Below are 23,866 nucleotides of genomic sequence, written 5' to 3' on the forward strand. Positions count from 1 at the left end.
CTCTCACAGCCAGTGCTGGGCCACAGTTTGGCTGATAACACATGCTAAGGCTTGTTCCTAGCAGGAAATTCAGATGCAGGCAGATTTCAGCACATGGGCATCAGCTGTGCCACAACAGATGGCTCAGGGCCTCAGATCCCTTGTCCATTTTTTTCCAATTGCACAGACACAGCCAAGGAGTCCTCAGCACACATTTCATCCAGAGAAAAAGATATGCAAGTTTCATTCAGTTTGATCCATTTTGTAACATACACCTTCATCTCTCAGCAGATAAATCTCTGCTGAACACCTGAAAACACATTTCATGCCTCACAAAGTCTATCCCTGCCTATTGTAGATGAAACTCCTGCCCAAGTCTGGCAATTACTTTGTACAGTTTTTTGGTCTTCAATCTCAGATTCACAGCCACAAAAGACATGTACCAATCACAATCTATTTCCCTTCCTAACCAGAAAAATTATACTTGTGCTTGTGACTGAATGTTCATTTGTCAGTGAAATCTTATCATCACCATACCATTTTTTTTAAATCACCTGTATCAAAACTTTTTAACATATGTAGTCACATTTAAACTAATTTGATGGCTTTTTCAAAAAACAAAGACTCACCATTTCACTTTCTTTTTCCAAATAAAGGTCTTCTTTTGCATCCTTACCTGGAAAATTATTACACTTGATGTATGTATTCATCACTTAGCAATTTTACATTTCTTACATGAACTTTTAAATGCATTCAAAGGAAAACACAAGAAGTATTAACAAAATCTAACACAAAAACATAAAAACCCATAACTCATTATTCAGATCTATTCACAACCTATTATTAGCAACTCACAATTTTACCACCAACAAGATGAACCTGCACTGAGTGATATTATACAAAACAATATCATCAGAATTCAGACTATATTTCTTATTAAATGGAATACAATTACCTTTCCTTGAAAATCTCTTTAGATTCAAAGCTTTTTTCCTTTTCTCTTGAAATTCAATTTGCAGTTTAATTTCAACAACCTGAAATGTAAAGCAAGTCTAATAAATCACTTTTATTTCACAAATAAACTCCTGAAGATGAAAAACCCACCACAAATTGCATGAGAATTAGTGAGTGGGTACTTTACCTGCTCAATGTTAGACCAGAAATACTCTATTTCTCTAGCAATGGATGCTGCAATCCTCCTCAGTTTGTTCTGCTCTTCCCTTTTAGCTCGCTCTTCATTAAGTTTCTTTTCCTCATGGTAACGAGCCACAGTTCTTACCATCTAAAACACCATGAAATACTGAATTAGGTTACCTCAAAATACATATCATTGCATTTCTTAAGATTATAGTGGTTATCAGCAGCCAGATGTTGACCATAGCTTTACACACATAGCACTTACCTCCAATATTTCTAATTCTTACCATGCCAGTAAAGCAACAGACATGAAACTCAAAGAAAAAAAAATACAACTATAACTAAGCAATCAAGTAGGAAACTCTTAATTCACTCTCTGAATACAAAAATTAGAAAAAATTCCACTGAAATTAGCAGCAAACACACAAAAGAAAACTTTTTTTCAGACAGCACATATGAAGTCACAGAAATCACACCACAAAATGTCAGAGACCAAAGCTAAAATGAGTTCAAAAAGAGTGTACATACATGAGTGAAAGATCAGTCAATGGCTGTTAAGACTGACTTGATTGCAACCTTTAGCTCAGGAGGCCCCTAAAACATTGACTTCCAGAAGTTTGAAGCAAAGTGCCAGGGGAAGGATCATTTCACATTTGCCCTTCCCGTTTCTCCTATTCTTAAAAACCTACCATTGGCCACAAATGGAAATCCAGATTTAAATTATATTCAAAATGCAGATATTTATTGTACAAAACAATACACTTATTTCAATACTTTGCTTCTGAGTTTCCATCATTTCAGAACATACAGTAGAAAACAATATGGTAATTTAAACTAATGACCTTCAGTTGCTCTGTTCATGACCCTAAACTGGTCATAAATGTACCAAACAAAACATGCAACATTGCTGGTAACCATAGAAAACCTTTGCTTACTGTAAATTAACAGATTTTATATATTTCATCTCACCCCATAAAAATTTTCATTGCACTACTGTATTCCTGCAGTGCTGCTTTCTCCTCCTATGGAAACAATTCTTTACCATGTTTCTACTACTGTCTTTACTCCTATTTTTCTGTGAGATTAAGAAAAAATGACTAGAGGACAACCACACCCAATGGAACTTATTTACAAAATTCTGTATTTACTCTTTATTATCTGGAAATAACTCATTTGTGAGACAGGCATGACAACTCCAGTTTTTATTTAAATATAACCCAGTCAACATATTGAGTGGGCTCCTAAAAAAGCTATTTGATCTCCAGAGGAATAAAATGCACAAACTGTTATTTGCATCCACAATCTGTACAATTATCCAGCCTGTCTCAGGTGCCATATGCAAAACTGACAACAAAATTTCTCATTTGAGGTAGAAGTTAGTGCCTCATCTTTCCTTTACTTCTATCTGTGACAAAAGATACCTCACAGCTTTGCTACCAAACTGCGTGATATCAACATTTATTGCTCTGAGTTATAAAATGGTTTTCAAGTACCTTCTTAGCAGTTGCCATCTTCCACTTTCTCTCCTGGGCAAAATCAGTGGCCATCCACTGCATTTCTTCCAGCAAATAATCCCAGTGGGATTTTGGCCTTGGAGCCTCCTGAAGTTTAGGCAGTCGCCTGGGGGACCATAAACCTTCCTTTCTCAGTTCCGCTATCCGCTGGTGGATTTGATTTTCCTAAAAAGAAGTACAGAGACTTACAATGAAGCTGCAGAATGCACCTGAAGTTGTAGAATCAGAGAAAAATAGTAATTGCTCCCACTTTATTAAATTAATTGACAGGAAAATAAAAGTGTAAAAGCATCACACAGAATATCTTACCAGCTTGACTTGCTCAGCCAGCTTGTCTTGAGAGTTTTCTTGTGGCAACACCGCTGCATTCTGAGCTGGACTTTGTGTTTTAGGTGCTGCTGCTGCTACTGCTAAGCCAGGAGGCTTGGATGCAATAGGAGACAGGGATTTGTTGGTTGCTGGAGAGGTCCTGTTTGTTTGCACTGGGTATGGAGAAGGCGGTGTTGTGCCTGGGATCGCTGCTGGAGCGATGGATGAGGTAGGTGGCAGTGGATTTGCTGCAAGACGCTGAGAACTCTGAGCAGGATCTGCAGATGGCCGTGTCAGAGTCACAGTCTGCCCAAGAAACACACTGGTTACTGATGAGCTGAGGATTCAATATTTAGTCTACACTAGAGCAGAACATAATGGAGACTTTAACTTAATAACAAATGTACATTTGTGTCGCAATATGACACAAAATGAATGACATTCACATGCTGAGATGTCTAAGGCAAAAAAAGTGCACTTATTTCTGGACTTCGATATTTATAGAATTCTAAAAGTGACCATGGATTGGAGGATGAAATTGCTACTTCTCCAACCACACTGGTCAAACTAACAGTTTATCAATTTTCTCGTCTTCCAGAAAGGAATACAAAACAACCATTATCTACATGAAAAGCGCGTGAGAAACTCTATTACAAAAATGTAAACACCAGAAGGCTTAGAAGAACTTTAGAAGAACAGGGCGACACGCCTGCATTTTTACAAGGAAAGGATTTAATTGTCCAGTGGAATTCAGAGATGAAGCCAGCACTTTTAGGTTTTACTGGCCATGGAAACAAACACATGTCCACCCCACAAGGCTCCCGTACCTGCTGCTGTATGGCAGCTTGCGGCTGCGACGCCTGGCTGGGCGCCTGTCCTTGCACGTGGATCGCTGGTGGCACCTGCTGCTGCAGCGGCGCTGGGAGCGGGGCGGCCGTCAGGGGCACGCTTTGGGGCTGGATCTTCACCTGGATCTGCGGCTGGGCTGGAGGTTCCACCAGCTGGGGCTGCTGCTGGGGGAGCTGCAGGGTGGCGGGCAGCGACGCCATGGGGACGTTGGCGGGCTGCAGGCGCGCCGGCAGCTGCGGCGGCGGCGTGTGCAGGCTGGCCGCGTTCTGCACCGGAGGGCCCTTGGAGGGGTCGTACTGCTGCTGGCTCTGCTTCTGCCCCGTCAGCTGCACCGTCTGCGGAGTGGGAGGCATCCCACCTGCAGGGCAAGAGGAGACACGTGCAGGTGAGATTGAAACATTAAACATCCGATGCTCTCTGTTGATTTAAGGAGGAAATCGACTGCGAATAGAGTGGTTTTGTTACTTACTTTGCCACAAGACACCATCACTTGAAAATACCACATCACAATCACAAAATAAATCACTATTACAATAAACAACGAAGTACTTCATGCACGGGACTGTAACTAAAATTTGGAGCACAGCAACTAAAAAAGAGCATGTCATTATAGGTCTTCTAAGTTTTGTATACTCAAAAAAAAAAGGACTGGTGAACTAATGGAATTTAACCTAAAATACCAGCATGAAGTCTAAATACTACTTAGCTCTTTCTAAGAACACATTCACTCTAACACATACTCTAAAGCTTGGAATGACTAATGAATAAAAATTTGTCATGATGTTCCAATTAGATGGTTTCCTTTTCATAAATCATCGGTTCAGTTCCAGAATTCTCAGATTGGCCATTTTGCATCAGCACCTGTGACGTTTTTCCATGCCCACATGCACTTTTGGAGCCCGTCACTCAGCTCCTTAAACAAACCAGGCATTGCATACCAAGTATTAATTTACATGGAGAAGTGTGTGGTGGGACTAGGATCTTGGCAGGCCGGAAGCCCAAGTTTCTAGTTCCATCACCAACATCTCCTTGTGAAATTAATGTGCAACTGGCATGTGGTGACACAGTACCTTGTGCCGTTGGCATTAGCTGTTGAAGAGGAACTCCTGAAGCCACACCCGGGTGCTGAAAAACCATCCCATGACGGCCCACTTCAATTCGTGGTCTCTTAGACGAATCTGTGATATTCAAATTCCATTTATGGCATGGTATAATGGAATGGGTTCAATTTCACAAAGCAAACTACTACACATGATTCCACCGTCAGCTCCGAAAGCTACAACTACTGTACATGTGTAGCATTTATGAAGAACATGCTCCAGGGGCAGAGTCCCTCTGACTTCATGTTGGCCATCTCCAATCTTCTCAGCCAGAACAATCAACCTAACCATGTCTCCATGCCTGCCAAATCCAGGCCTATCTACTGGGAGTGGAGTGCACTCTTCCCACAGCACCAGTCACAGTAGATAGTCCTAAGGATCTGGTGATTCCCAAGGTGAGGCAAAAATGTATTTCTGAACAGCGGGCTCCAATCACTGTTTGGAAAAAAAAAGAGGATGGAAGTGGAATTGTGCCTGTGGAACATACCTGCTGGTGCAAGGGCCTGCTGCTGTCTCTTAAAAGCTTCAATCTCTATGGTGCTCACAGTCCCCGTCACTGGAGTCCCTGTATGCGTTTGCTACAGGGAAAAGAAAACAAATCACAGAAGTTCAATCTGCAGATGGTCTGACACCAGGAGAGAATTTACAAGCAGATCTAAGGAGGCCAGCACAGAAAAAGTCCTTCAGAACAGCTGTACAACAAAGGAAACAAGACTCATTCAGTATCTATGAAGTTTTAGTTGTCCACAATGCACAAATACTCTTCGTTAAGTTTAATTTTACAGCGATGGATTTGTTTATATATAATGCACACCTACATATTGTTAAGTGATACCAAACTCAGGAAAATGGGATATGTAAAAAACAAACTTGGCCAGTATTTTTTGGTTTGGTTTTTTTTTTAATTAATGGAAATTTTCATTAGTGTATATCTGTGCAAAACATCAGTAACACAAATTCATCCTCATGCTGAAAACAGCTTAAGCTTATTTGAGTCTCCAGTTCTCTCAGGACAGAGCTTTGTGAGAGTTACTGTTGAAATATTTCAGGAAAAAGCTAGGAAAATGGAATAAAGAATGTCAGCCAAGGTACACAAGTTCTCATTCCAGTTTTCCAGATGCTGGACTTGTACCTGTTTGCACAGCTGGCAAAATGAGTCTCATGAATAAACTCAGTGAGGAGAAACAATATTGCCATAAGGCTAAGGTGACATCAGAGCTCACCAAAAATTACTATCCATTTTGTCTGTGGATAAACAGCACACAAGCTATGAATTAACAAGCTTGGAAGAGGACTATTGATATTGAGATGCAAAAGGAACCACTGGGCTCTGATTCAGCAAGCTGGAATTTAGCTTCAGTAAGATCACGCAGTGCATTCAAACTTTATTTTTAAATCACTACTTTTAATATCAGCAATGATGGCAAGAACCTATCCCAGAGAATCCTTTCAGCATCAAGCACAGGTGACAGGTTCACATACAGGACTACTGAAGCAAACAAATTTGGGTATATGACAATTTTCATGTTCTTTGGGCCCTCAGCATACTGGCAAGTACTCATTAATGTCCATCAGTGTCTGTGCAAGTCCAATTCCTTTCAGTGAGTTTCCAAGCCATTTTTAACTTCTCCTCAATATTTGGCCATGCTGTACCAAATATTCTACTATGAAACTTAATATAAGAAAAATAAGGGCTATCCCCAAAAAAGGTCTTAAGAGATTCCATCAGAAAATACAAACACAGGCTTTATGTACGGCAGTTTCTGCATCCTGGGAAATGAACTAATTTATCCCTCTAGTTCTCAAAGTGTACTTTTCTAATGGTGAGAGCCTTAAACACGTTGAGTATAGTAAGGGTTTGCAAATGTGAATTTTTTTTATGACAACATAGAAAGATAGCAATTTCCCATAATTATTTTTTTTATTTTATTCACATACTTTATTTTCTTCTCCGATTTTAAACAAAATTTTACCAATGTAAATTAAACCCACAGAGGTAAACACCAGTCTGTATTGAAATAAATCACAGCAGTGACATTCTGCATCTTCAGTGCTTCACTGCATGCTACCAATAATCACAGCCAACATCACCTACAATGACTGGGTTTCAAATGCTCCTTTTGAAGCCGAATATATCTCATGCCCCTCAGACTCAATCAATAGCTATGAATTAATAACACTCAATCTTTTTGCTGCTCTGAGGGCATTTGCAGCCACTCCAGCAATACAGATACAGCCTTAAGATGTAAATTCTGGTTTTAAGTGTCTGACTCATATTCACAGTTCAGTGCTATTTCACACTCAATAGAGATCAAGTTTTCAAATATTTGTCTTGTCACAAGGTAGACACGCAGCATATTTCAGATCCAACAGCCAGTGTCTGGCAGAGCATCACAGACCTGGGCATTTACAGAATTTGCAAAATAAGCAACAAGAATTGATTATGTAAATGCTACTAAATTGACTAACAAATTCATTTTATGTCCCATTTGTATCAGAGGCTGCTGGGACATCACTTAAGAAATTATATTCTTCGAACTCCACATTAAATGCCATTTATTTCACATGCTCTTTCCCTCTGGATGACTGCATACTCACAGTTTCAGGCTGTTATCTCTACTTTAGGATTTTTGACTGACATTTTCTTAAGAATATGCCTCCCAGCTGTCTGCATTATCACCATGTAATTTAGGCCAGACTCTTCAGAGAGCAGACATGTCTTCATAAATTGCAGTCACATACCAATAATATTAGACTAAAACTGTCCCAACTTTAATTAAAATAATGTAGCTGTCCCAAGGTCATGATTATGCAGCATGCACACAATAATCACTCTGAGCACTGCACTTCTGCACTGGGATTTGAATGGTGATGCTGATTGGGACACATAATTTCTCCATAAACAGTTGCAAAGGGCAAGACTGATGGAAAGAAATGCCACTTTCTGTTAGCAGTTTGGGCTAAAAGGTCAGTACCACACAGAGAGTTTTGTGCATTTTTAGCATGAACCAGTTTCCCTGAAACTGCATGGTACAATACCTTCAAAAGTATCACCACTGCTGCAGCTACAGCTTGGTGGTGACCCCAATCACTACAATAAATAAACTGATATAATATTAGTTATTTTAAACAGCTTAAATGAAGCCTGACTACCTAAGGAGACTTCCAAGATATATCAGTACTGGCCCTAAGGAAGAGCTCTCAGTGCAATCCCCTTTGCTGCACAGCTCCTTTGCACAATATCACAGGGAACATCCCATTTGTTACACACAGGAACACAACCCATCCTGTATTTCATTTCACTTTCCATTTCCAAAGCCCAGATAAAGGCAGCGCAGCCTGTACAGCTGCTGTGGTACAGCAGAGTAATTCACCCTGCAACACCTGCTAAGCATGTCACTGAGCTAAAAGGTAAATATTTCAGTTGCAGATGGAATTAGGGTATATTACTTCTCAGGGTATGTATGCAGTGATGTCTGGGTAACAGAGTTGAAGGCAGCTGCATAAAACCACACCAAACTGAAAAGCTGTATCATCACTGATCACAAATATTTTAACTGATTATCACATTTATTTCTTGGCTTTCTCCAGCATTCCTCGTGAAAAAAAGAAAAAAATTGTTAAAAATTACTTATTATAATAAAAAAAAAAAGCACTTCTGTTTCTTCTTCCCAACATTTATGGTAGAGCTAATGGAAAGCAGTTAATTATTTAAAACAAATTGTGTCAGAGAATTAGTATATTGTTTAACACATCTCAGGAAAGGCAAATCCAAAACCTTCTGTAGCCACACTCAAAACCTTTAATACACAAGGGGAAGAAAAAAAAAGAAAAGAATTTTAGAAGAAATCCACAATTACAATGCCACAGACAAAGAATCCATATCATCACTACGCAGAATGCACAAATGAACCAAATGCATTAGGGATACAAAAGACAAACAAACCAAAGTGAAAACATTCAAGCTGAAAGTTAATGCAATAAGCCAGCAACCTGGAGACAAAGCTTTCACTTCCTCAAGGCTTCTACTGATGCATTTGAAGACTGAAGAGGTTTTTTGATTTTGTTTAGATGATAAGGGATGGGCTCTTGGGAAAATTCTAATTCATCTAAGAAATATCAAATCTGAATGAAGAAAAAAAATCTGGGATGAAACTACATTTTAGAACCATTGAAAAGTACCTGAAATGGTTGCTGCTGGGATGAAAAAGCAGCAGAAACATTTGGAGGAAGCTGGGTTGCTATAGCGACAGGAGTACCAGTCTGCCCATCCTTTCCTGTCACAACCTTTACCTGAGAGAAATATTTTGGGAAAAAAAAAAAGAAGGGAGAATCATTTTCTTTTTAGAAGTTTTTCCTTTTTTTAACTGTTCAACACACTCCTTTGGTACTGATGGCACCTCACTGAAGAGGGGATAATAACTAAACCACCACCAGTACAGCTTGTTTTGAGCACAGCCCATTTTTAGAGTTCTGTCTTACTTTTAATAGCAGAACAGAGCACAGCCTTGACTGTTTATTGTGACTTCTCGTCACTGGAAACGTTTTCTTAAATCCAGTTAACATAAAAGTGTGTTTTAAATTGAATGATTGTTGCTGCTAACGGACAACAAATTAGCATGACAGACAGTTTGAACGTAAGAGAGCTTCAACATTTATTTAAGCAATGAGCACAGCCACCACTCACTCTCCCCTCAAATTCCCAAAGAAATCAACCTTCCAGGCAAGGGATGAAGCGCGTTGCTTTAGCAGAAAGTGATAAAGAGGGGAGGGGGAAATAAAACAGAAGACAACAACAAAATACAAAGAAAGAACATACTCAAAAGATGTCTTAATCTTTCAGAAGGATTCATCACTTGAAAACACATAGAGACATTTGCTGGTGCACTTTGCAAAATTCTCCAGCAGTTACAGGGACAAGAAGCTTCCACAAACAAAAGAGGATCCACCACGAGAAGGCAGTGAAGTACAGCAAATTCTCAACCCGAAACACCACAGGGTAGAGCCTCAACTCATTTAAAGTGTAGCAGCACCACTGACTTCAAGGAACCTGTACCATTTACACCCACTAAAGATCCCTCAAAGTGTGCAGATGGTAGTTAAAAATACCTGGTTATTTCAGCTGACAAACACGCAACCCAACAAGAACACCTAAACAATTTGACAAAACACAAACCAGGTGAAAAATAAAATACTGAATATCCATTGTCAATAAATTACAGTAACAGGCTAGCTTTTATGTTACTATATAATGATTCCTTCAAAATTGTAACAAATGTCACAAGCAGAAATAGATTTTTCCTAATTAAGAAGCTTATACAACTAAGTACTGAACAAATTAAACTTCAGCCATTATTCTGTTAAAATTTCCCACAAATTCCAACTGAAGGTATGATTGCTAATGATTCATGCCTAAGAGTCATCAAATTTCAGTGAAGGCACTCATTTCCAAGGGGTATTCAAAGCAACATGAGGTTCTTTACATAATATTGGTTCTTCTACAAACTGCCAGCTACATAGTTCACAAATTTTAGAAGATATTTATGAGTGCCAAGAGGTGCAGGGGCATCAGTTCCATCTACCCTGCTGCAACCACTTGCCAAGTTGGCTTGTGGGCAGGCTCTGCACCAGACCAGTGCTCCAGCATCCACAGATAGGTACAAATATGCAGGAAAAGCTGCACAGCACCTGTTTGTGGCAAGCTTCTTTCAAGTTCTTTGCCATCAATAATGAATTCAAGCTAGGAATTTAAACCTTTGCATAAATAACAAAGTGAACTTGTCAATGTCCAGCCTGTAAGTGCTGGCTGTTAATTCTTTAAACAGCAGCTCACACACAGAGCTCCAGGGCTGAATAATGTAATACATGACTGTGGACCCTTACACACGTTCTCCCTCACTAATTAGATTAATTCACATTTTTTGTTGGGTTGCAGCAACACTGAACTTCAGTAACATCTATGATCAGAAGTCACATGAGTCAGGTCAACCTCTTAATACTTTTGCTCGTTCTTTTTTGGTTTGTCCAGGTCTAGTTAAGTGAAATTCAAACCATGATTCCTAGTCATAACCATTCTGAGAGCTTAAAACCATTTCCACACTTCTACCATCTTTACTTGTGTGCAGCTAGGACAGTTAAAGCTCCCTCTCTATGCTTTCATTTTAAATCCAAAAATCTGACAGCACGCTCAAACCAACCCATTGAATCACACTACCCAGCAGAACTGCACTCTTTCAGGCCAACTATTTTACGAAAAACTGCCATACTTCACCAAGCAAAAATGATTTTTCATGTCCTGTCCCATTCTTTAATACTTCACAATCCCAGTGCTAAAACTTCATCTATGATTTTATTCCAGCAAAGTTTCTTACCTCATCATTGATGACCTCAGATTGTTCTTCCTCTTCTTCCTCCTCCAGGTCCAAGTCATTTTGCCTCAGGTATGCTTGCAGGGGAACACAATGTTTCTTCTTAAAAGCTAAAAAGTCCATCATATTCCCTTGAAGATGTTGCAGGAAAAACAGTTCAATCAAACATTCCTTAAAAGTTTCCTTAAGAATTTCCATCTGCTTGTGGTGATGATCCAAACATAGTTTTCTCATTTGAGCAGTTTCTTGGTTGGCAGGAGGAATCTCCTCCAACTTCTTGGGCTGTTTTTTCACTGCTGTGTTAGCTGTAGGAGTGAGAGGAAGACTCGACAGGCCCTGTGGCACAGTGGCCCGTGAAGGACTCGTGGGAGGAGGAGGAGATGTCATTCCAAATGCACTCGGTCCTCCAACCCCTGCTATCAATCCACCAGAAGTCCTGTCAAATCCAATGGGTCTACTCAGCTGCTGCCCTTGAAGCACCTGCTGCTGCTGTTGCATTAGCTGCCCCTGGATAATATTGCTGATTTGGGGCGGCAAGCTGGTTGTTGTGATGTGGCCCGGGCTAGTCAAAGATTGCATATTTGCCCCGCTGGCCACGGGGCTCTGAGGGCCGAGGTGGTGGATGGTGCCCCCAGACTGCGAGTGGGGCTGCGAAAGCCGCCGCTCCCTCACCGTGGCAGGCGGCCCCGACGATGGAAGCTGCACTTGTGCAGCAGCTCCTTGAGCAATCTGCGCAATCCCCGGCCCTTCCTGGTACACGAAGTGCCCGCCGTTGGAAGGACTCAGGCTGATCTGTCTCACCAGCACGCTGGCATCCACAAACCCTCTGGTGGGGCTCTGGCTGCACATGCCCAGGCCAGGCCCGGGAGTGCCCGCCCGGACGCTGGGCAGCGCCTGCACCGGCACCGGGTTGGGCTGCGTGGGGCTCTGGGACTGCACCTGCTGCGGCAGCGGAGAGGTGACCTGGATGTACGAGGGGGATCCATGCTCAAAGCGCCTCTGCTGGGGGCTGAACTGAAAGCTCGGGGACGTGGGGTTTGGAAGCGGCAGCGGGGTGAGCGTGATCTGCTGGTTGCCCGAGGCCACGGGGCCCACGTTCTGCAGGGTGATGTTGACGTTCTGCCCGGCCACGGGGCTCCGGCTCATGATGAACTGCTGGATCTGGTAGCTGGGCGACTGCGGCGCTGAGGGGCTCGCAGAGGGCGCGAAGGAGGCCGCGGGGGACTGGGGTAAGTTTGCCTGCTGTTCTTCTCCCTCACTGCCCGTGAAGGACCTGGATCTCTGGAGCTGGCGCTGGGCATTCTGAGGACCATTGCCATGGTGCATTCTCACTGATCTAAGGTTTTACAGTATAGTCTAAAGAAATACACAAAAACAGACATTCAGGGAATGTAAAAACTCTTCTGCAACTGAAACTATTTAGCTACAACCAGAAAGATTACCTTACAGTAAGAACTGTTATCCTGGCTTTGCAGATACTTAACGTGTTTCAAATAATTCAAAACCCTCAGCACAACCAAATCTCACTTAAATCCCTCATAAATTTCTCTAGCTAATACCGCTATTGAATAGTCTTATAAATGTTATGTTACCGTTAGCTAGGTAGAACGACTTCAAATAATAAAAAAAAAAAGAATTAACAGGACTTTTTCCCTTGTTGTGGAACTTCAAGAAACAACGGTTTCCAGCATCAAAGGCATCTATTCTTTGTCATGTTCATTATTACCAATGTTTCAGTGCTTTTAACTCTTAATGCAAAGTTATGGTAAATGTAATTGCTAAAATGTACAGTCCATTGTTTCAACAGCAACTAAAAATAAGAAAATGGACAGACTATTGAACTTTATTGTTCTAGCTACTGAAGGCCAAGTCATCTTAATGTATGCAAAACTACTGTATTTGATCCTTAACTTTGCCTCCTCTTTCCTTCAGAACACAAAAAGAGACAAAAATTAACCAAAACTGCATTTCATTTAAAACGCTGTTTATTGAGTCTAGCTACCCAGAAATCCCAAAACGTTCTGGTTTTGTATTTCAATTACAGACAAACAAAAATTCCAATGACATGCACTGACAGGTAGATTCAGGGCTGGGAGTCACACAGAAATAGCAGCAAGAGAAAATGAAACCTGATGATTTTTTTTTTGTTTTGTTTCAAAATCTCTCCCCTCTTTTGAAAGCAACACTTTCACTTTTAGCATTTCAGGCCAAACATACAGAAAGATGCTGCCACTCCTTTGTGTTCCTAACTCCAAGTCGGTCGCAGGCGGCAACAGGCAGCAGCACACCGGCACGGAGCAGCGCTGGAAGCGGCGGGATGCAGCGGGCGCTGCGGGCTCTCCCGCTGCCCAGGCAGGGAGCACATCACAGCGCTCCTGTCCTGCGCTGCCTGCAGCCATCTGCCCGAGCCCTGGGGATGGAGATTCCCTTCCTTGCCCCGGGAAAAAGGCGGCTGTCCGGGAAGGTGGAGCAGAGCAGCGCTGTCACACACGCGCCAGCAGCGACAGGGGCCCGAGAACCCGGGACCTCCCGTGCCGGGGGTACCGCGGAGCGGCACAGCGGCTCCGCCGGCCGGTTCCGCCTCTCCCGCACCGGGGCTCGGCTCTCCGCACTGGGGCTCATCCCGGCCGGTTCTGACTGTCCTGCACCGGGGCTCATCCCGGCCGGTGTCGATGGTCCGGCACCGGGGCTCATCCCGGCGGGTCTCGGCTCTCCCACTCTCCGGAGCTCAAACCTGAGCGAACGAGCTCCGTAGAGCGGGAAGGGGAAAGAACTGCACTCCTTACAGGCCCCTTTTCCAAAAGATTTAACAATACTGCAATTCTTCGATGTATTGTGGTTATTTCACAGCGCCGACACCAAATAATTAAGATTCAAACGATACCACCAACAATAAGGTCTTATTATTTTAATTACCCGCACCTCACTACCACTTACGGCCCCAGTGAAAACACTTAATTAATTACAGGCCGATAGGGAGGTCCCGAAGCAGGGATCGCCTTTTGTGTGCGAGCAGCGCGCCGGGGCCGCCCGGCCGGGGGCGAAGCCCGGCCCCGCCGCCGCTCCGCGGGGACTCCCCCCGCCCGCGCCGCGCCTGCGCCAGCGCCGCGCCTGCGCGCTCCGCGGAGGCGGCCCGCGGGGCCTGTCGCGATAGGAACGGGCTCGGCGACAGCGCAGGAAAATGATATTTATTGTAGCAGAGGCAGGGTAGCGTGAGCACCGAGAATGGGTAGATTCTGTCGCTACTCTTCAAGACACGGAGTGAAAATCCACACTGGCAGCTGGCGGGGGTTGCATCCCCGGGAGCGGGGCCAGTCGCGGGAACGGCGGTGATGGAGCGCTGGAGCATCTCCGACGGGAAAAGGCTGAGCGAGCCGGCGCTGTCAGCCCGGAGCTGAGAGGGGACCCCAGCCCCGGCTGCAGGGAGCGCGGAGCACCGCCGGCTCTGCTCGGGGGTGCCTGCTTACAGGACAAGAGACAACGGGCACTCATGATGCTCAGGAGGGTCACCGGACTTGTGCTGCACCAGATGGAGCGCTGCTGAAGCACTTCAGGCTTGTCTTTACATCAGCACGAGCACAGATTTGGTTCTTGGACAGGAAAACTACTTAAGGCTAAAGATCATCACAGAGCCTTTGATAAGAAAAAGGTCCCCGTGAAATACATTTGTGCTCAAGAGAAAACATTCACCACCAGACCACCAGTGATTTACTGTTAAATCTGAGAAAAACATTGACAGTGGAAGTAAACTTAGAGAAATCTATATGAGGAACTTCTTTTTCTAGTAGTCATTGTCATCAACTCAAAGGGATTTATACAGATTTGAATACAATCAGAATTCTGGTCGTTAGCACAGGCTTGTCTAACACAAGGAGATGACCACCTACATTCTGCAATAAATACAAAGTGAAAGCTCAGGTACCAAAAGTACATAATCAAAAGTGCCCCATCTCAAAATTCATAGTTATCAATAGTCTTGACTGAAGACAATTCATATCCTACCACTTAAAAGTTAAAATAAATAGCTCACCTCCCTTATTTTTAACATATTGGTAGTGGAAAATTATACATCCAAGGTCATATTGTCATAACATTGGGGGAATTTATATTCCTAAGTGTATGTAAATGTAATAAAAATAACCTATATTAGTCAAACTGTTAGAAGAAGGTATTTACTAACATTTACCTGTATACCAAGCTATATAAAATTCTAAAATCTAGTTATGTTTCTGCTCAGTAAACACTCTTGTAGTACTCTTAACAGCCATGAGGAATTAAAAGAAAAAAGAAAAAAAAACCAACAAAAAAGACCCCAGAAGCCCCCAAGTCCTCACAATGCAAAGCAAGTTTCAACTTAAACTCTCCTTCCCCTCTGGACCTGTAATGGTTTTTATGTAACAATTTTGGCATTGCTTTGGGGAGTGATAAACATTGTTACAAGAGTTAACCACATCACTGATAGGATCCAAGACCTTTAAGAAAAAATGCAAAAATTTTTAAGTCATCCTAAAATCAAGTTTAGCAAAGTCAGATTACAGATGTATTTGACACCTTTTGCTGCAGATGTTGCTTTTGATTGATTAAAACAATGCAAATAAAAGGGTAACATTATCATTGGAACAGGCAAATCTTTATTACAATTTATCAATATCAATATTATCAATATTTATTAGATATTGTTACTTTCTGATTTTCTATATGAGCTGACAGTTCAGGATTTCTGTTCAATTTAACTGTGAACACATATCACTGGTTCCCAAACAAACCTAGAAATAAATAAACCACTACCTTTTCAAAATTCTGTCTCAGATCTAGTAAAACACTTATTTTTTATGTATCATTAAATAACTGCTCACATTTTTAATGTTACAGTACCTGAGATAAAAAGTCTGTTGAACAATCCCTTCCCTGAGCAGCCAGTTCTTGAATCATGTTTAATACTCTTTTTCAACAGCCTCTCTTCAATAGCATTACCACTTACAAGCCTGTAAAACAAAGAATCCCATTACATCCCTTGTGCTCTCAGCACATCCTTCCAAGACAAGAAACAGTCACTTGAGAGAAGTTTTCAAATACATCTCAGAACTACAAAACCAGCATCTCGTCACTGGATCTGAACCTCAGTGATAATCACGAATGGCATTTGTTTAGCAAGGGCTGAAAACACCCACATTTATTTTGGCTGTCCCAACAGAGAAGTGCAGATGGTTTGTTAGATGAAAGTGGGAGGGAAAGACAGGAACAGAAGCAGCAGTGTGGGAAGGACATGATTTTCATTTTCCCCCTAGTCTGAAGGGAAGGGGTATGATATAATCTTTGAAGGCATCTTAAAAGATCAAATTACTTAAACTACTCAACCAAAAATCCTAGTTTCTCCCCAGATCATCTTCTCTCTACTTTTGGTTTTAAAACACTGGTTTCTTAGCATGAAATTCACCTGTATGTGTGGGTATCTCTGCCTCTTGCACTTTTGTCACACCATTCCATCTTTGTCATAGAAGACAACAGGAATCACATCTGTGTGACTGACACCTGTGGAGGGAGTGTGGGAAGACAGGATAGCACAGAAGGATCACTTGTCTTGGCTGAAGCTTTTTATGAATTCCTAAAACAGGGAAACAAGCAACTAAATTATAAATTGACATTAATATAGGATAAATCTCTAAACAAACTTTTTTTAACAGAGTGAGAAGATTGGAAAAATTGCTTTCTTATTATTTTCCCAACCTACATTAAGTGTGCAAACATTTCAAGTTATCTGACTGCCCACATTATAGATCTACACAGTTCATAATTAATTTGTCTACCATTAAAGCTATTAATTTATGGTGCAGTCAGCAATATAAAATCTGGAGATCTATTACAAGTAATCACATTATGTCCTATGACTAAGCACACCTGACTGAGTTGTTGTTCCTGTACATGCTCCATCATTTTTCTTGTCTATTGACTAAATCAAATCCCTTCTGTTGTGCTGCCTTGTGTTGCTTCAAGGCAAAGTATTCTTTTATGTATTATACTGCATCTAACAGAAAGCATAATGATGCAATTTGGAATAAAAAAATAAGAAAAATTTCAATATATTGTTAGTGTTTGCTCAAATTGTAGGCCCCAGAGGATACAGAGAATCTTACTGGGGAGGGAAAGGAGCATACTTTCAATTTATCCTCAGGCAATGCCAGGGCACTCCACGAAAAATAAAAGCCCCTGGAGTAAGGCTGAGGAACTGCCAACATAAAAACACCAACTACACTTAAAGTATTAACAATGTAAATAGCTACAGATAATGAAAGCAAAAGCAAATTAATCAAATGGCTATTGTGAAAAAAAACCATCTGCATTTGAAGCACAAATTGCTCATAAACATAGGATAAGTAGTGGTATACTCCTTGGAAACACCCTAAATGCCTCATCAAATAGTAATATGACTGACATATTTCATATATAATTACATATTTGAGCTACAGCTACGTACATAATTTGCTTTAATAAGTAAGGACATTATGTAAATGAATCTTGCAAATGTCTCAGACTTCCCTTTAGCATTTCCCCTCCTACCATGAGCATCTACTCACTATGAGCTTGAGGAAGAGATCCTCTTACCAGATAATGCCAGCTGTGAGCACCACTCTCACTAACCCTCACTCAACGTGAGGAAATGGAAATTCAGGAAAAGCTCCAGGATGCTGAGCACTGCAATCATCTGTGTCAAAATCAGCACCTGCTGTCCCTTCTGCTTTCAGCTGCCAAAGCAGGACAGCCAGAGCCCCCAGCTTGCCTGGTTCTGAATGAGACGTGAGGGTTCTGCAGGTGACACTCACAGTTAAGAGACAGCCCCTGCACAGAGCTGTGACCCATGCTGCTGTTTAATACCTGACTCATGCTGCACCATCTCTGCTCCTTAAGACTGAACTGCACGACTTTCATTCCATGGGTCCATGTGTAAGAAGGATTTGCTCCATACAAACATGGAGGAGCAACAACTACAGCTGGGAACACACAGGTTCCAGGTCTCTATAACACAAATCAAAACTTTGTTATACTCATTTTTATCCACTTGGACTATTAAATAATCAAACCCAGTAATATTTGCAAAGAAGCACAAAGCACCTGGCTAAAGGTAATAGAAAGTAAATCAGGACATGTAGTTTTAAGTTAACATCCAGTAAGTGAAAAAAAAAATGAAGAGGAAATCACCACTATCCATAAAGTTACCAAGAGAAGCCTATTACAGCTCCTACATTTTTTTTCTTTTTTGTCACCATTAACACAACAAATACAAGATATGTCAAAATAAAGTAGCATTGTTATATAACTAATAACAGTTGCCATGGAACTATTGAGAGTTTCAGGTCCTAGAATGATCCAAAATTATACATCTGAGATGCAAATAGGCTCAACATAGAGGAATGTAGTCTGCAAGAAGGATAAAACAAGGCAGCCTATTTATCATTGAGCATTTTACAGTTGTTCACATAAATACTCTGTTTTGGAGGGTAGCACACACTCATCAAATCTGTGCAAAGAACTGCACATGATTTGTCTCAATTACCTGGAAATAACATCCTTCAGGACAATCTGCTGCTGTTTCAGTGTCAGAATGAGCTCCTGCAATGGATCCTTAGAGCCTCTGAAGTGCTGGAGTATGGAAAGCAATTTGCAAAGCCAGCACCACTTGTTAATCCTGGCACAACAATGTGAGAGATTTTTCTTTCACTGATCCCAAAGCAAGTTTCCAACAGGTCTCTGCCATATAGGGAGGTTCTGGAAATATGACACTCATTCCAGAAGAATATTTTGTCCAGGTGTTCCTTCAGTTGTCTCTTTCTTCTGGAATACCCTTTAAATTCAAAATTCTTCTCTGAATCTACTGTAACAAGATAAAGCTTATGCAAAAAAACAAACTTGAAAAAAAGGATAGTTTAGCTCATGCAAGAGTTCTATGAATGGAGAAGAGAGCAGGAGAAAAGCTGACACTTGTGACACAAGGACAAATGTTAGCTTTAGTATTGCAATGAAAAATAAATCTGCTCTTCTACTTTATGCCTACTGGCAAAAATATTATTTTTAGTCAGTAATCTGAGCTGAAAGAGGTACCCAGATGAAGAGCATATGGCAGGAGGGATTCTGCTTCTCTCAACACACAGAAGAAACACACTACACTGTAAAATTCAAGTACACCAAACGTCTGATGCTCCAGTCCTCTCTGAAGGATTACATGGAAGGGGAATAACAGAACTCCCATATCCCTCAGTCATCTTTGGAGTCTGGAGACAGCAAGAGAACTCCCCAGAAGATGCTAATTAGGGTCAAACTTCTTAATGGAGAAAGCTTTAACCACAGGTATGGTTTCAAAAACACTGCAATTGTAAGAGCTGATTTCACAGTAACTGTTTTATGTGTGCTATTTTCAGGAAACCAGAGATGTCTAAACAGAAAAAGAATGAGTTCTTCTTCTGTTTTACATATATAGTTCAGCTATCACTTCCAAGTCCTTAACTTCATTAACTGCCAATGCTCTCTTCTGGCAGAACAGCCTAAGAACACGAGGTGCATCCTCCTTGTCACCTGTCACAGCCACACGTCACACAAGCTGTCCTGGGCTTCACTGACCATACTCTTCTCAGATCAGGCTAATTTGCTGTAATATTTAACTCCACATTGCTCTACAGCAGAATTACATTTGCTCCAAGACTCAAAACTGAACCCTCCTAACTTATCTTCTGAGGGAAGAATCAGGAGCAAAAATCAAATAAGCTCAAAATTTAACTGAGCATTTTTTTCTCCCTTTGTCCTTCCCTCCCCCTCTCCTCCCTCCCCCCCAAAAAAAATCTTTAAGTCTTTTGTAAGTACCTCTGAAAAATAACTAGAAGGAGAAGATGTAATTATTCTGCTTAAGAAACTCTACTTCAGAAGAAATTTTCAGAGTTTGATCAAAACCACAAATGACTTCAACTCTTGAGTGTGGCCAGAATGATCAAAACTGAGCTTTCATAAATGAAATGAGCTATTAAACAGTAAGAAGCACTCTGCTTTCCCTCAGAAGACTGAGGGAGAAGACTTTAAAGGCATAAAGTCTTTAGCAATGATCAGTTTGGAAACAAATGATAAAAAAATAAATAATTCTGAATGAACCCTCTCAGCCCTCACAAATATTACTCTTTTTCATCTGTTGCTTTAAAAAAATACCAATAAAAAATTAATTAATCATTTGAACATTACATACCTGTTTGGTTGGAGCTTCACTGGCTCAAGTCTGGGTGATGAAGGGGAGCAGGAGATCTCTTCAATGAGTTTTCCAGATACCTTCAGTTTTGGCAGCATTTGTGCTTCATAACAAGTAATTTGGTTTTCCATCCCAATCATCTCAAATAGAGAGCAGTCTGTGTGCTTAAGTTATAGTAAAAGGAAAAAAAACCCACAAAGTAAAGAAATATTTTACTACTATTCAGCTGCAGTTTAAAAAAATAATAGTAATAATAGCACAGTATCTGAGGATGATGAAAAAGCCCCCAGCTGATGGCAGAATTGAAGTGGAACTGGAAGGGCCACGTGTCATGTGACACTGCAGAGAGCAGCTGCTGTTACTTTAAAAGGTTCCAAGAACCCACACCATGGAAATAGAGCATTGTGCTCATGTTACCAGGAGTCACAAACAGGGCAGCACCCTCAAATGAAAGCTCTGCAGTTAATTCACTGCTCGTAATTAAAACATTTGCCTTTGTAGAACTGGCATTCCAGACCCATCTATTCCCACCTTGACACATTAACCCTAAAATAAAACCAAAAAATTATTTTTAGTTTTTACTCATTTCTAGATAAAAAGCATATTTCTAAATAAAGAAAATAATTACAACCCCTTTAGGAGTACTGTTTAAAATTTACAAATAGTGAAGAGGCAGCCCCAAACTCCCAGATCCTCAGTGGTCACATCCTAACCATGTTAATCCTGCCTATTCTTTTCTGGTTTAAAATATCAAATTCACATTACTCTCTTGGCAGTTATCATCTTTCATCCTCTTTCTTGAAAAAAATCTGTTGCCATCCACTGCATTTCTTCCAAAAGTTAATTGATTATGCTGAGGGGCCTGATGGAGTTTGGGCAGAGGTTTCAGAGATCATAAACTTTCTTTCCTCAGTGAGGAAAAGTTAAAATATTACATGGATAATCAACAGAAACAATTATTCAGTCCTTGGAAACATTCCATGGTGTTTGAAGCTGCACTTTATGAAAAGATAATGAATAATGCATTTTGTGCAGCTTTTTGTAAAGTTTCTGAAGGACTTTGTGAGGCAGAAGTTATATGAGAAACCAGTAGAGAATCTGGGATGTAGAGCTACTCAGACTTGAGAACTTTTGGTTTTCCTCCTAAAACACAGTACTCCTAGATCTCATCAGAAGTGCTGGCTGATTTAGTGAGAAATTTCACAGAATTTAAATACTCTGCCAGATGGCAGATGGACAAAATTCCCTAAAAAGTTCATATCAAAACACATTTAGCTTCTGGCATTTTTATTAACACATGTAAGCATCCTGCAACTGCTGGCAAGTCAGCACAAGCAGCACAAATTTTCATTGTCATCCTCCCTCACCCCTTATTTTAAAATGGTGCATAGAAAATTAAAATAATGGATTGTTTTTAATTAAAATCTCCTTCTAGGGCTTCATTACAAGAACAAATGCTACTTCCCTAGAGAACGTGTCTGATTCCTTCTCACCCCTTTCCTTTCTTCAAGAAAAATCATGTATATCTGCAGCACTAATTAAAACCAAATGAGAGGCCCAGGTATCCACAGAGCATTCTAAATTTAAATGAATACAAAATCTTTTTGTACAGATCCATACCCAGCTGAGCTATACCACAGATGCCTGAAACACATTATCAAAGTCACCTACAAAAGATACTGGAACTATTGGCTCCTTTCTCCCCAGGCTGGAGTGATAAATTCTGCCAACCACAAAGTCTCCACACAAAACACAAAGGCCAACACTCCCCATACAAGATAATATACAAATGTTGTATGATATAAATGTATAATATACAAATATACCTGTTGCTGTGAGGGCACTGGAGCTGGGACCACAAGCACATGGTTCTTATCCCACCCTGCTGGTTGTACCTGCTGGGGCAGAGCTGGGTTCCTGCTGTGTGCAGCAGGTAAGGAATGAAGCAAACTTGACAAATTTGGTCCATTTTGCTGGTTTTCCTCCTGGCTGATCTGCTGAGCCACTTGAGGGACATGAGGCATTCCACTGCAGAGAGAGTGTTAAAAACTGCAATTTCAGTAAAGAAAAGAGGGAAATGACAAAGAGAACCGAAGAAAGTGGCAATGCAGCCTGTTACAAAGCTGGTGAAATCAGCTTCCACCACTCCCCAACAGACCTGCCTGCCTGGGAGCTCTGAGGTGTGACTCAATCAGCAAGTCAGTCCAGGATGCACTTATCCACTCTTGAGCCTGACAAGATCTTTGCTAACAACACCCTGCAGAGAGCTGACAACTCCACAACCAATCTCTATCAGGGTATCAAATGACCAAAAGGGAAACATTTCATGCAACAACATTAATTAAGGAAAGCAACAAATTGGGCTCAGAGGGTACAAATTGATACCCAATGTATGGAAAATGAGATGTGCAGCACTTACTAAGATCTCTAAGATTTTTCTCCAGAGGGTTTTTAAAATGTCTAACAATTGGTATTAGATATAATGTTACAATTACACAAAATCTCATTAAAGCAGTTATCTTTAATTACAAAGCTTAAAACTTACACTTAATCTTAAATCATTAATATAAGCACTAGATGTAACAGCATTATTTTAAAGTTCATGACTTTTTTTAATTGCTGTCACAACTAATTATGAGTCTCTCTGTCAAGTACTATTTTGGAACTGAAATAAAGTTCAACGTAATAAAGTATCTCATTATCAATAAAATGGTGCATTGGACTACCAGTTCCAAAGCTCTACCCACTCTTATATATTGATTTAAATTTTATATTCACTTCATTTTGCTACAGAATGGTGTTTACGGTTGCAGAGTTGCTTCCTGCACAACTGTAAAGGGAGTTGATCCCAATGGTCACTGACCTTTAACCCAAATTAACCACTTGAATTCTTTATGGTCCCAGTAGATTTATCCAGTTGCTGCAGCTCATTCTGAGTCTGGGTATGTTTGTACTTCGAAGAAGATGCAGGATGGCCAAGCCTTCGGCTTTCCCCAGCCCAGGGACCCACGGGCCGCAGTCACGGAGAGGCCGGTGCTGTCACACGGGAGATGACGGGCACTGTGACAGGAGGGAGCTGCCCGCTGTCACTGCCGCCAGTGCCACCGAGCAGCGGCCGGGATGGCCCGTGCTGCAGAGGGCACTCCCGGCGGCGCTGCCGCGGGACAGAGCAGCCGCTAGCACGGGGCTCGGCAGCGCCCTGGCCCCTCACATCGCTGCGTGCCCCGCTCCCCGCACCGCCACCACGGGTGTCCCCTGTCCCCGGGGTGCCCTGCGCCACCCCCGCACAGCCTGTGACATCCCGCACGCCACGTACTACCCCCATTACCCCTGTGACATCCCGCACACCCCGCACCGCTCCCGCACAGCCTGACCCGCCCCGCA

At 41.6% G+C, this 23,866-nt stretch overlaps 1 protein-coding gene and 1 non-coding gene across 18 annotated transcripts in view; both read right to left on the reverse strand.

The window, feature by feature from the left end:
* The window catches only part of EP400 (E1A binding protein p400), a 55,809-nt gene extending 32,325 nt beyond the window's left edge, over positions 1–23,484 (reverse strand). For 13 of the 17 annotated variants that reach the window (XM_039724372.1, XM_039724370.1, XM_039724369.1 and 10 more), the window contains exons 1-9: positions 11,260–12,612; positions 5,376–5,466; positions 4,859–4,966; positions 3,767–4,146; positions 2,940–3,245; positions 2,610–2,795; positions 1,121–1,261; positions 935–1,013; positions 609–655 (exon numbers count right to left, since the gene is read on the reverse strand). In XM_039724372.1, the coding sequence (XP_039580306.1) occupies positions 609–655; positions 935–1,013; positions 1,121–1,261; positions 2,610–2,795; positions 2,940–3,245; positions 3,767–4,146; positions 4,859–4,966; positions 5,376–5,466; positions 11,260–12,582 (2,661 nt within the window). In that variant the 5' untranslated portion in view covers positions 12,583–12,612. Of the gene's footprint in view, positions 1–608; positions 656–934; positions 1,014–1,120; positions 1,262–2,609; positions 2,796–2,939; positions 3,246–3,766; positions 4,147–4,858; positions 4,967–5,375; positions 5,467–11,259; positions 12,613–16,131; positions 16,242–16,693; positions 18,271–18,808; positions 19,097–20,482; positions 20,647–22,308; positions 22,511–23,345 lie in introns of those variants that run through there. The other 4 variants (XM_039724373.1, XM_039724367.1, XM_039724368.1 and 1 more) reach the window with 2 other exon arrangements.
* On the reverse strand, positions 17,345–17,483 carry LOC120509801. Its single transcript, XR_005629347.1, has one exon. It is a non-coding gene; the product is annotated as a small nucleolar RNA SNORA49 (small nucleolar RNA).
* Positions 23,485–23,866: the final 382 nt, after the last annotated feature.

Source organism: Passer montanus, unplaced genomic scaffold (genome assembly GCF_014805655.1).
Source record: "Passer montanus isolate IOZ18808 unplaced genomic scaffold, ASM1480565v1 scaffold53, whole genome shotgun sequence".
NCBI lineage: Eukaryota > Metazoa > Chordata > Aves > Passeriformes > Passeridae > Passer > Passer montanus.